The following is a 12,244-nucleotide window of genomic DNA, read 5'->3' on the forward strand; positions in this document are numbered from 1 at the left end:
CTGCGTGGGGCCAGCAGTGAGGCCAATGCAGCCCTAAAGGGGAAGCTCCACTATCGGCTTCACAAGTTGGATCCCAGCCGGGCCTCGTACTCAGAGACGTCTGAATAAATGAGCAGACGTCCAGGAGAGGGTCACCAGGGCACTGCAACTCTGCAAGTGAGAACAGCTGACCTAGCTCCCTGGGGTTAACTCACACGCACAGACATTTCAGGGGTGAGTAGGTGTTCAATGTTTAACAACGGTAAGGCCGTGTCTAATGTTTGACTCGCACAGCTACGCACATCCATCCGAACACTGACTAAGCTGCATCTTTAAAGTTCAAGCTTGACGATTCACAAGGAATGGAAAATATTACGATAAACCCAATGAGCTCATCACATTCCAATCGGGGCCCTGGAACAGGTGCGGCCTCTGAGAAGCTGCCTCCCAGGATCCGGCAAGTGCCACAAAAATGCCCACACCCTTGAAGCCAGCAATCCTATTTCCCAGAATTCCTATCATGGAGGTGATTCAAAACAAAAACAAAATCAAAATCTACATGCAGGACCCTGCTTGTGGCTATATTCTGGAGAAAAACTGGAAACGAGCTATCCAAAACCAGACAGCTCAGGTCACGTCAACTCAGTGGAAATTTTAAGCATCAATTGAAAACGATATCAAAGTCAATCATCTCCCTGGCAGTTGCTCACTGAAGCATGGAAAGGGGTGTTTTAGGAATTGGGGGGCTGCCTGCTTTATATTATTTCTCAAGGCTTCCTCACCCACAAGGTCGACCCCTGGGCCTTCCTGAATCTCTTAGGTTCTTTTGTTCCTGGACCCACCAACGTGGGGGTCTGTTCTGATCTGTTCGGTGGGCCTTCAATGGCCACAGGCTAAAGCCATCTGATTCCGGATGCGCACCTCAGAAATACCCTCCCAGCCACCGTGACCATGACCTGTCACAACTGGATGATGGACAGTGGTGGCTCCGTGTCAAATTCTAATACGTGTGAAGGACAGTAGTCATTGCAGAGGAAAACGTACACTGACTACAAGGAAGGGAAGGTGGGAAATGGTTCCATGTTATTCCTGCAGCCACATTAAATTATACCTGCCCATCTATGGCTACACCCTAAAGAAAGACAGCACAGGAGGAAAATAAAGATAAAAATAAAAATAAAGTGGTAAGGATTGGCCCTGGCTGGGTAGCTCAGCTGGTTAGAGCGTTGTCCTGATACGCCAAGGTTGAGGGTTTGATCCCCGGTCAGGACACATATAAGAATCAAACAGTGAACGCATAAATAAGTGGAACAGTAAATCAATGTTTTTTTTCTCTCTTTCTTTCTGTCTCTCTCTCTCAACTAAAATAAAGTCACGAGGGTTTGTGGAGGTTTTTCTAATAAGTTTTCATCTTATTTTAAATTGTATTTATTTCAACTAGGAAGGTATTTTTTATAAAATAAAACTTAAAAGCCTCTGTTCTGGAAAAGGTGATGATGACCTTTAGAAATAAGCCTGGCTTCCCGGAATCACGGTACAAGTGGATTTAAATACCAACTGGAAGGCTAGAGGCCCTCCGCAGTGAAGCGCCATGAATGCGTGTCACGCAATGAATGCGTGTGCTGCCCCTGGCATCCCCGTGGGAAGTGTGTGGTCTGCTGGCCCCCCCGCCAGGAGTAAGCGTGTTAAAAACGGGGCTCTCAAGACCCACCACAGACCTGCTGGAGCAGAATGTGCATTTTAACTAGATCCCCAGGTCATCCTTTTTTTTTCTTTAAGATGGTATTTATTTTTAGAGAGAGGGTAAGGGAGGAAGAAAGAGAAACATCAATCGGTTGCCCAACCGGGGACCTGGCCCGCAACCCAGGCATGTGAACCCAGGCATGTGCCCTGACCAGGAATTGAACCGGCGATCTTTTGATTTGTGGGAAGATGCCCAGCCCACTGAGCCACACCAGCCAGGGTGCCCAGGTCATTCTCACGCTCATGTGTGTGCTGCAGGTTGGGGCACACTGGCCTGAGCAGTTAAGTTCCTTGTGACAAAGACACAGCAGCTGCCTAGTGTGGAAGGAGTATAGCTAAGTTTCCTGAAGGAATGAGATGTTGTTAATAACAATCCCTTTGAAAGGGATTAAAAAAGGGGAGGGGAAGGGAAGGGAACAGACATTTGATTTCACAGAACTGAAAACTTGCTATCTGCAGAAACGAAGCCCCGCTGTGGAGGGCCCCGGGAGACTGGGGGAGAGTCTACTGCAGCCGGAGATACCCACTGTGACGGGGTCCACCAGAACCACGTCCATCTCACTGAACTTCAAGTAGATGTTCCCCCGGCAAACGCGCCACAGCAGCCTCTCAAAGGAAGCCATCCTCTCCCTGTTTATCACGCCAGCCGTGAACCTGGGGTCAACAGGCAGAAGAGGAGCTGTTACAGAGGTACAGGCAGCGGGCCCGGGGAGAAGGCTCTGGGACACTGAAAAGGAGGTGAAGCCATGGAAGAACCACTTCTTTCTGAGCAGGAGATGCTGAGACAGGCCTGCTGGCAGGGGTCACAAGGCCCCTTGCCTCCCAGCCCTCATCTGTCCCAAGTCCCTTGTGACCTGTGTCCTCTGCCATGGTGAGGTTTTCTTAACCGGCCCAATACTATACATTCAATTGTTTGTGGTTACAAATATGGCAGACTTTTCACGATAGCTTTGTAGCGAAAGGAAATAGGTATTCAAAATGCTCGGCAATGGTCTCTGTGTATCTTTACAAATAATGCACTAAGAGTGAAACACACCGACGGATTTGTACACATCTTTCCGTGATCACCTAGCTATCTAGATAATCTCTGACCCAAACCGGACACACTAACCTTAAAGATGGTGGCTTTCACTGGTCTATTATTTTAAATGTATGTTGATCCTATAGTACTTTGTAGTCAAATATCTTCAGTAAACATTTTTTCTTTCTATTTCGAATTCAATGCCTGTTAGCTAAGGAGCAGGCCATCCCCACACATTTTGACAGCAGAGTCACATCGTATCAGCACTACTTGTGACCAAATCGATGACACAACTGTCCCATTTCTCACTGCACTTCAACTTCAGGGTCAAAATCTATTTCATGATCAAATCCACGTTTCAAGGATAAAGAAAAAACACATCCCATAGGCCTTGTTCCAAAGCCAGAGAACAGTTTAAAAAAAATCCCATCAAAATGATTACCACCCCCCCATCTTTCTCACATGGGGACAATACATGCACTGCACTCTCCTGGCTCAAGGATGTTAGTGTCACCATGAACCAGGTAACGGGACCTGCGACCCCAACAACCTAATCGGGTGATGCTTGGGTTCACCACGGTGTGGAGTCATTCACATGAAATTGTTCTCATTCCAGTGGCTATTTGTTCATTCATTCATTCACTCACTCATTCATTCAAACTGTCGGGGAAATCTACCAACACGCCAGGCACTGAGCTGCCGACCAAGGACCCGTTCCCCCTCACTTTCGGAGCAGAGTTACGCTACCCCAGCTTCCCGCTCACGCGTGGGGGTATCGCTCTCAACTCCAGGAGACTGGAGGTGTCCTCGGTAAAGAAGTCGTCCGGCAGGTTGGTCTCCGTCTGAAAGTTAAACAATCAATATTTGCACTTAGCAAATGTATTTAAAGTACCTTAAAAGCACCCCAACACCACAAGGTTGTTTTTTTTTTTTCTGGTTTTAAGGAAGCTTTAATCTTCCACAAATAATTAATAGAATTCAAAAAGTAGAGTGCTTCTTGCCAGATCAAAAAGCTTCCCTGATGTCTTCCTTCCAAAATCCCAAATCGGCTCAAACTAACTGTCCTGCTTTTGTTCGGATTTCCACTTCTGTCCAGGCCATTACGTCCTGGGATTATGGCTGCATTTAAGGCAACAGCAGCACGGTTAGTGTGCCCAGAATACCTGCCCACTCACCAGTGGCCCGGCCCTGGGGCAGAAACAGTGATTCGCTCATATTCCAAACCAGCCAGTTTTCAAAATCTGACGCTTTGGGTGCGGGGGGGAAAGGGCCCTTTTCTACATGACCTCAGTGACCCAAATAATGACCTCAAAAAAGTCCTGGGTTTTCTTCAGGAGATATTTGAGTTCTGTTAGTTCTAGGAAGCTTTTCTTCAACGCCTGGTGGTTCTGGTTGGCTTCCTGTAGCTCTCCTTCCAGTTTTTCTAGAACGGTCTATACGGTGGGAGAGAGAAAGTTAATGCAGCAGAGGGTGCTGTGACGATGACCACAGCGCAGAAGGAAATAGAAAAGACACCGGCCTGTGGGGACACAGCCTGACTCCGAGCGCCCGTCCCTGTCATCAGCTCGGTGTGATTGCGCAGCTATTAGCCAGCGCCCGGCACTCTCTCGAGTCCGTCATCCTGGGGAGGATGAGAAAACACCCTGGGGCAATGGAAAAGGCAGTGAGGCGTGCTGGCAAACCGCGGGCCTCTTCCCCATTTAAAACGCTGGAAAGGGAAGCTGCAGTGAATGCCTATGCTGAGGATTCCTTCTGCGCAAACACACTGTAATAACGAATAAGATATAAACAGAGAAACTCCAAGTGTCAACCCTCCCTCCACAACCACGCACCAGTTATGGGCTGGGGTCTGGATAGCCAGGTACGAGCGAGTGAAAAAAGGGGACAGAGAAGGGTAGGCAGGCACAGAAGGCAAGAAGGCGAGAACAAAGAACGGGACAATCTCCCTTCCAGTGCACACAGAGAGAGAGCACACACACACACACATGGAGCGCACACACACAGAGCACACGCACACAGAGCACATGCACACAGAGAAAGCACACACAGAGAGAGAGGCTCATGGAGAAACCCAGGGCCAGACCTGTCCTGTCTCAGCGGCTGTCAGAGGGCAGACCATGAACCATCAGCTCCTCCAGGGCAGGTTACGGAGTGACACAACTCTCCCCAAACTCTCACCAAAGGGCCACACATACCAGGCACCGTGGCACAGTGTCGGTCAGCCAGTGCCGAGGGTGCCCAGGAATCAGTGACGTGGACAGGGCCACCGAGACCTTATCGAGAGCCTCCACCAGTTCCCACTCTGAGCTGCGGGACCTGGCGACCCAGCAGCTGCGTCCCCCAGGCTGATCTACTGTGGGCTGGGGAAGGAATCACCAGGCCGGGGAAGCCACAACGACCGTGAACTTGAGTTCAGGGGTTTCTAGGAGCTGACCGGAGAAGCAGCCAAGGGCGTAAAGCAGGGGAACCCTGTGTGGGGAGCTGAGAACCTTCCCCTAGGATTCTGGGTGGGGGGATACTGGGGAAAGGGGACCTCCGAGACTGTGGGCCTGGAAATGCGGCCCACACCCCCACACTGTGCCCCAGCCTGAGTCTGTGTCACCTCTGTGAGGTCTGTGTCAGTGACCTCTGTGAGGTTCAGGTTCCTGACAGCCCTGGCTGGGGTCTCTGCGCTTCATCCCTGGGAGCTGAGCTCATGGGTCCAGGAATCCCCACCGAGGGAGGCCCAGGGGACAGGCTGGGGCAGAGGTGGAGGTGGAGGGGTAAGGGAGGGGTGAGGGCCACGAGATCTGGCAGCTGGTACAGGCAGAGAGGAGCTGGGCTGCGGGGAATCACTCGAAAGTGGCTGGGAACCGGGCTGGGTACTTAGTGTTCAACGAGGTCCCTAAGAACCTCCCCCTCCTGATCTCGCCTGCAGCCCGAGCTAGCTGGCTGCCCAGTGCTCTCCCTGCCGACTCCAGGTCGGCCCGGGACTGTGCCCCGGACAAGGGCAGGGGAAGTGGGAAAACAGGGTGAGGGACAGGCCACAGAGGGTGGGACTTCGGAGTGAGAGGACCAGCTGCGTCCCGGGGTGTTTAAAGAATGATAGTTGTTTTGTGTCATTTAATACAAATGGAAAAAGTTAAAAAAACGATAAGAAAAATGACCAACAAAATCAACAATCAGAACATAAAATCATACGGGCTGGAATGATTTTTATAGAATAGTTTGCAAGAATTTAAAGTTTTTAAGAAATGTGGAAGGAGGTAAATGCAAGGATCATTTCCACTAAAAGGAAAAATAAGAAATATTTAATGAATATGTTCTAAAATACAAGAATAAGTAGATTAAGAAAAGAATTACTTAGAAATCTTGGCAATATGAAATTAGCTACCGAAATTCAAAATTCTACAGATGACATTGGTGAATGCAAGACTGGGATACAGTAAATAATTCTAAAATATGAAAGCTCATCTCTCATTTACCCAAATGTCCAGTGACAACAGAATGAATGAAGTGTGATACATTCAACAAAAGGAACACTGCCCAGGTGTGGGAATGGGTGAATTTCAGAAACATGAAACAACGCGATGTCTTAAAAAGTAACACGATGAAAGAAAACATCAAGTTGAATAAACCGTAGGGGTCCACTTATGTAAAGTTTAAAAAGGTGCGAAGCTCACCCATAAGCTATTTAGAAGACTGAACAGATTCAGGGTAGTGACATCTGCAAGGGGGGAGGGGGAGGGGCGGGCGGGGAGGGGAGGGGCCCCACCCAGGGTGTTCAGAGCACCACTGTGTTCACCTTCCTCTAACACAGGTGTGGGGTTGGTGGATCGTTATCCTATCCCTCCAACACTTTTTTCTAAAAATTCTACTTTATTAATTCAGTATTTAATGACAACAACCACGAATAAAGCCACACTTAAACACTTTATAGCGCAACTATGGAACAAAGACAGAACCTTCCAGGCTACCCACACAGGAACCATCACTGAACCAGCAGCAGAACTTACAGGAAAAATTTACTCAGAATGTATCTTGAGATGTCAAACGTAACTCTGATCTATAGCGTTTTTCACTTTTTTCTTTTTTTTACGATTTATTTACTTTCAGAGAGAGGGGGAGGGAGAAAGAGGGAGAGAAACATCATTGTACAGGAGACACATTGATTGGTTGCTTTTCTCATGCCCCCAACTGGGGACCCACCCTGCAACCCAGGCATGTGCCCTGACTGGGAATCAAACCCATGACCTTCCAGTTCACAGGCTGGCACTTAATCCACTGAGCCACAGCAGACAGGGCGATCTATGGCTTTTAAACCAAGGGGAGGGGGGAAGTGTTGAAAAGTATTACAGAAAGGCAGAAGATGAGAGAGGAAAAAACAAACAAAAGAAATGGCTTATCAGGAAGCCAGCAAACCAGTAATCCCAATAAATGACAATAGATTGAGGTCACCTATTAAAAGACAGAGATTATCATGCTAGACTCTTTTTAATCTATCCAAAAGACGACCTTACCAAAGAGATTTTCAAAAAATAAACAATAAAACATACCCATGTGATGTTAGTACACGTCCCCCCAAAGCACGTTACTATCAGACAAAGCTGAATATTTGACGATTGTTTTGCGAAATCTCGAACATAAGTGGAGAGAACTGCGTAACGAACCCGCACACTACTCGTCACGCAGCCTCGGCTGCGCCCGCTCCCTCCAGCTCAGAGGTGGGCACCTCCCTGAGTTCTGAGCACCAGCCACAATGGCACGACTCTGGGGAAAAACCAGAACCTCACTTCTTTCCATTTTCGCTCTGTCCACTCAATGATCCCATTAAAAACAATCCCATTTAAAACTGCCCTTCAAAATATTCTGGAGAACTCTGCACTGTCTAAGAAGTGGTATGCAATGGGATAGCAAATGCAAAAAGTAGAAAACTGTGAGGTATATTATGGATGCACAGTTACATGAAAATGTAGCTGACAAGAATAAAACCCGAAGAGAGAAGAGTTAGGGCAGTTTTGGCTGAGATGATGGACTGGTGGACAGATTTGTTTTCTGAATTAACACTTCCTCTGGGACCACTGAGGAAGCCTCTCTAGAAATTCTACAAGACAGGCTGAAAGCCTCTTATGCAATCTTTCTCCTTTCTAAGAATGTTGGAGGAATGGCCAGATCGGTCCAATCAATCAATCAATCCATACTCTCATCAGCTCATGTTATTTTAATTCCATCTTTACAATAGACAATGTCCAGCAGGAAAATACTGAGTACAGATGGCTGGCACACACCCGACTCCCCCTTGCCTTCCAGTCACCACTACAAATGTGCGTGAGAACAGCACTTCTAAACCTATCAGGCAGCCAACTCCAAACTCACTTGGATGAACTGATTTTTTAAGGAACTACCTGAAACTCAATTTGGAAACAATAACGTGTGTGTTACCTGGTGGCCGAAAGCAAGAAAGTCTCCGTGCTTGTCAGGTGTTATATCAAAGCAGACCATACACCATTATCTGGAAAGGCTGCTATTAAATGCTCCTCCCTTTTTAACTCCACATCTGTGTAAGACTGAATTATATTTGTAATGAGATACTATTTTTCAATGAATTAATACATATTTTGCTTTTGGGGTTTTAGTTGTTAACGCAGTCAATATTGATAAAGGTACCCCTATAAATAAAGCCTTTTGGGATCCTCAATAATGTTCAAAAGTCTAAAGGTGCCTCAGATCAGGAAGCTTGAGAACCACTAAGGCAGACGATAAATTACAAACATGTAACACTGACCAGGAGCCTGTGATCTCCGAGAAAGTTAGAATTCACGAGCTTTGGCACAGCAGAGAAGGCTTCACGGAGCAGGTGCGGAGCTAAGCTGAGTCTAGGGGGTGGTCAGATTTGAGGGAAGGGGCTCTCTAGCTTCTGGGCATGAGTTTAGCATAAATACCGGCTTGGAGCTGAGAAATGAATCAAGAAAAACCAGCCCGAGCTGAGTGAGGGATTCAAGGGGTAGAACAGAGCTGGGGAGAGCAGGCTCTGAGGCCGAGTGGCACCCAACAGGTGAGGAGGGAACTGTCCTACACTCCCGAGCAAGGCAGTGGCAATTCCGTGACGGGCATGAGGCCAGTGGCAGGAGGCAGGTGAGACAGGGATGGTGAGAAGAAAGCTGGGAAACCTAGTGAACTTCTGCCCAGACTCAGACGTAGGATGAGGGTGAAAGGTCAGCCAGAGGGACGTCTCCCAGTTCCCAGTACAGGTCTGGGTGTGATGGGGTGAAGGGGACGAGGGTGGCAGGCGAGCTGTCAATCAGCAGGGCTGGTGCTAGAAGACCAGAGATAAGACTGGAACTGGGGAAGATTCTACGTGAGATTCTAGTCACTGCTTTTTGGTTAAAAGCTTTCTCCCTAAGTATCCAGATTTTAATACAACAGGAGAGACCCAAGATGTTTTCTATAGGAGTTGCCAGTCTCCTATCTCTGTCAGAGTACCTAGGTATAGACTACTGATGATTACGAAATTCCAAGACTTCTAAGTTATCTTAAAAGAAAATAAAGATAAACTGAGCCGGAGAAAAGGCTGGGCTGAGTGCGGCTTCCCTCTACCTGCCATCCTCCCTTAGTGATTCCTTCCTCACCTGAGGCTTAAAAACTCCAGTTTTGCCCTGGCCGGGTGGCTCAGTTGGTTGGAGCACTGTTCCGTGCAGCAAAAGGTTGTGGGTTCCATTTCCGGTCAGGGCACCCAGGTTAGGGGTTTGGTCCCGTTCAAGGCATGTATGGGAGGCAACCAACCGTGTTTCTTTCTTGCATCGATGTTTCTCTCTCTCCCTTTCTCTCTTTCTAAAAATAGGCAATGAAAAAGTGTCCTTGGGTGAGGGTTAAAAAATTAGAAATCTTAAAAAAAATTAACATAGGATCAACAGGGCCTTCCACAATCTGGCCATGCCATATTTTTTGACATCTTCTCCCACCGCCTCCCCCCACCCCCTCACTTCACCATCTGCACCAGAAGCTGCTGAAGGACACGCCAAGTCTGGTTTCTAAGGTGCCTTGGGCATGGCGGGAACTCGGGGCTTTATAAAGGAAAGTAGATAGAGAGGGAAAGGAAAGAGGGAGCGCCCCAGCACCATCAGATCCTTGACTGAAGAAAACTGCTAGCTTCTCGCACTGGATCCCAGAAGCCTGTCTGAGATCTCGGCCTTGACTGAGCTCATCAGCTGTTTGCCACTAGATAACTAGGAAACACACCCCTGGATCCAGGAATTCCGCCTCTGGGTATCTATCTAAAGGAAATGAAATCGCTATCTCAAAAAGAGAATATCCGCATCCCCTTGGTCACTGCAGAATTATTTACAATGGCCAAGATGAATGGAGAAAGAAAGGGTGGTGTGTCTGAATACAAAGGATATTAGTCAGCCACAGAAAAGCAGGAAGCCCTGCCGTTCGTGACAACGAGTTCGTGACGGACTCGAGGGCATCACACCGAATGAGGTGTGTCAGGCAGAGAAAGACAGATCCTCTGTGATCGCACTTAGCCGTGGACTCTGAAATAAGGAAACCGAACAGAGGACAGACTGGCGGTGGTCAGAGGCCGAGGATGAGGAGGGAGGGCAACCTGGGTGGAGGTGGTCAAACAGTACAAACTTCCGGTTACGAGATGACAAAGTCCTGGGAGCGTTCATGTGCCACATGGTCATGGGAGGCACAGAGGGACGGCAGGACCCATTGTGCCAGCATCAGGCCTGTTCACTGGCACCATGTAGATAAGACTTTGCTGCCTCTAAGAATCTTATTGCCCTGGTGTGGCTCAGCGCATTAAGCGCCAGCTTTCGAACTAAAAGATTGCTGGTTCAATTCCTAGTCGGGGCACATTGCCTGGGGTGCAGGCAGGACCCCCATGAGGGGTGTGCAAGAGGCAACCAATAGATGTTTCTCTTTCTTTCATTCTTTCTTTCTGTCTCCCTCCCTCTCTCTGAAAATAAATAAAGAAAATATCTTTAAAAAGAAAAGAATCTTATGCCCATAAAGGAATCGACTCTCCGGGGCAAGCTTCCCGGGGGATGCATCCGGAGAGGAGAAAAGAGCCCCGTCCTGGGGAAGAACCCACCTCCAAGGCGATCATTTCCCGTGGGAGGGGCGTCGGTGGGAACTTCTCCAGCAACTGAACCTCGACCTCATTTTTCATCTCATCTTCCAGAAAACCTGAGTGAAGAACCACCAGAGAGCCCAAGGTGATTATATAGCCTCATATCTAAGAAAGGGGGTCAGGCAGGACAGTGGCTTTGACCGGCTCAGCTGCCTGGCCCATGTGGCTCCCAGATCCAATCTCTAACCTCCCCGACCCTGCCTCCAGGATCACTTGGAAAGTGTCACCAGAGGGACACGCTTGTTAATCAGGACGTGCAGGCCAGCTCCCTCCCCGCCAGATCCCAGTGAGGCTGTGGGTCTGACTTACGGAGGATCCGCTCCATGGACTCGCACCTCCTGACTTCATTCACAAATTTCCTTTGGAAGCTGTTCACATTCACATTTAACTAGAAGGCAGGAAAACACCACACGGCACACATGAGTAGCAGCCGATGTCATCGTACTGGTTGTTTTATTATATTTTTTAATGCTGGAGAATGTCACTGAAATTGTCTTAGAGACTGCTATTCCTGTACAGAGAGAGGTGTCACAGGCAAAACACACCTTGATGGTCTTATACTCGATCCCCCGAATGCCTGCACTCTGGCCTTCCTGGGTGGCCTTCTAAGAGACACAGAGCCCTCCCACAGTTAAGGTTCCCTCACTTCAGCTGCATGGATTATGCACATGAGCCTTAAAATCCTCAATGGAGTATAATGGGACCTTGAAAACGGCACAGCTCCACGCAATGTATCACGGTCATTAACAAAAATCTGGCGTCCTTGGGCTGGTGACCCCTGAGCTCAGCCCAATGAATGAGAGTGCAGACGTGCCCTGTGTCAGGTCCTGTGCCAGGAACTAGGGACACAAAGAACAAGACATGATCCTCCCAGGCAGGAGCTTAGTTTGGACCTTGACCTTGGTGAGGAAATAAAGAGTAGAGACCAGTTTTCTAAACTGGATTCAAACACTTGATGAGGATCTCTGGTGCCCCTGAGAAATAACGCCCCAACAGCCCCCTCAAGGCAGTAGTCCCAGGATGTCGCGCTAGAGAAGGTGACTCCAGAGTCCTTTGTCCTTGGACAAACAAGTCAGGAAGCGTTCTCCTTGGAGAAGCAAGAGGCTATCTCCCATGCTTTGGGGTTGCTAGATAGGAAGTAGAATATGATGCATCCAACGGACAGTGATTACAGTGGAGATTCCGAACATTCCTGGGGATGCAATGTGGAAGAAGGGGGGACATGTTTGCACGTCACCCGCCCAATGATACCTCGAACCCCAGGGAGAGGACCAGACCCATGACACTGCCCCTACTCCAGCTCCGGCTCTTCTCCCTGCAATCTGTTCGCTACTGACGAGTGGTATGAAAGGCTGTCCACACCCACTCCGCCCTCCCCCGGCCTC

At 48.6% G+C, this 12,244-nt stretch overlaps 1 protein-coding gene across 8 annotated transcripts in view; it reads right to left on the bottom strand.

Moving 5' to 3' along the window:
* ATP6V0A4 (ATPase H+ transporting V0 subunit a4) overlaps positions 1 to 12,244 on the bottom strand; it is a 62,092-nt gene that overhangs the window by 30,665 nt on the left and 19,183 nt on the right. For 6 of the 8 annotated variants that reach the window (XM_037159262.2, XM_053656606.1, XM_037159258.2 and 3 more), the window contains 5 exons: positions 11,169 to 11,247; positions 10,821 to 10,915; positions 4,051 to 4,176; positions 3,491 to 3,585; positions 2,250 to 2,376 (listed from right to left, as the gene is read on the bottom strand). In XM_037159262.2, coding sequence (XP_037015157.2) covers positions 2,250 to 2,376; positions 3,491 to 3,585; positions 4,051 to 4,176; positions 10,821 to 10,915; positions 11,169 to 11,247 — 522 coding nt within the window. The remainder of the gene's footprint in view (positions 1 to 2,249; positions 2,377 to 3,490; positions 3,586 to 4,050; positions 4,177 to 10,820; positions 10,916 to 11,168; positions 11,248 to 12,244) is intronic. The other 2 variants (XM_053656608.1, XM_053656610.1) reach the window with 2 other exon arrangements.

The sequence above is a fragment of the Artibeus jamaicensis genome, unplaced genomic scaffold (assembly GCF_021234435.1).
Source record: "Artibeus jamaicensis isolate MK-2021 breed Jamaican fruit bat unplaced genomic scaffold, CSHL_Jam_final scaffold_2172, whole genome shotgun sequence".
NCBI lineage: Eukaryota > Metazoa > Chordata > Mammalia > Chiroptera > Phyllostomidae > Artibeus > Artibeus jamaicensis.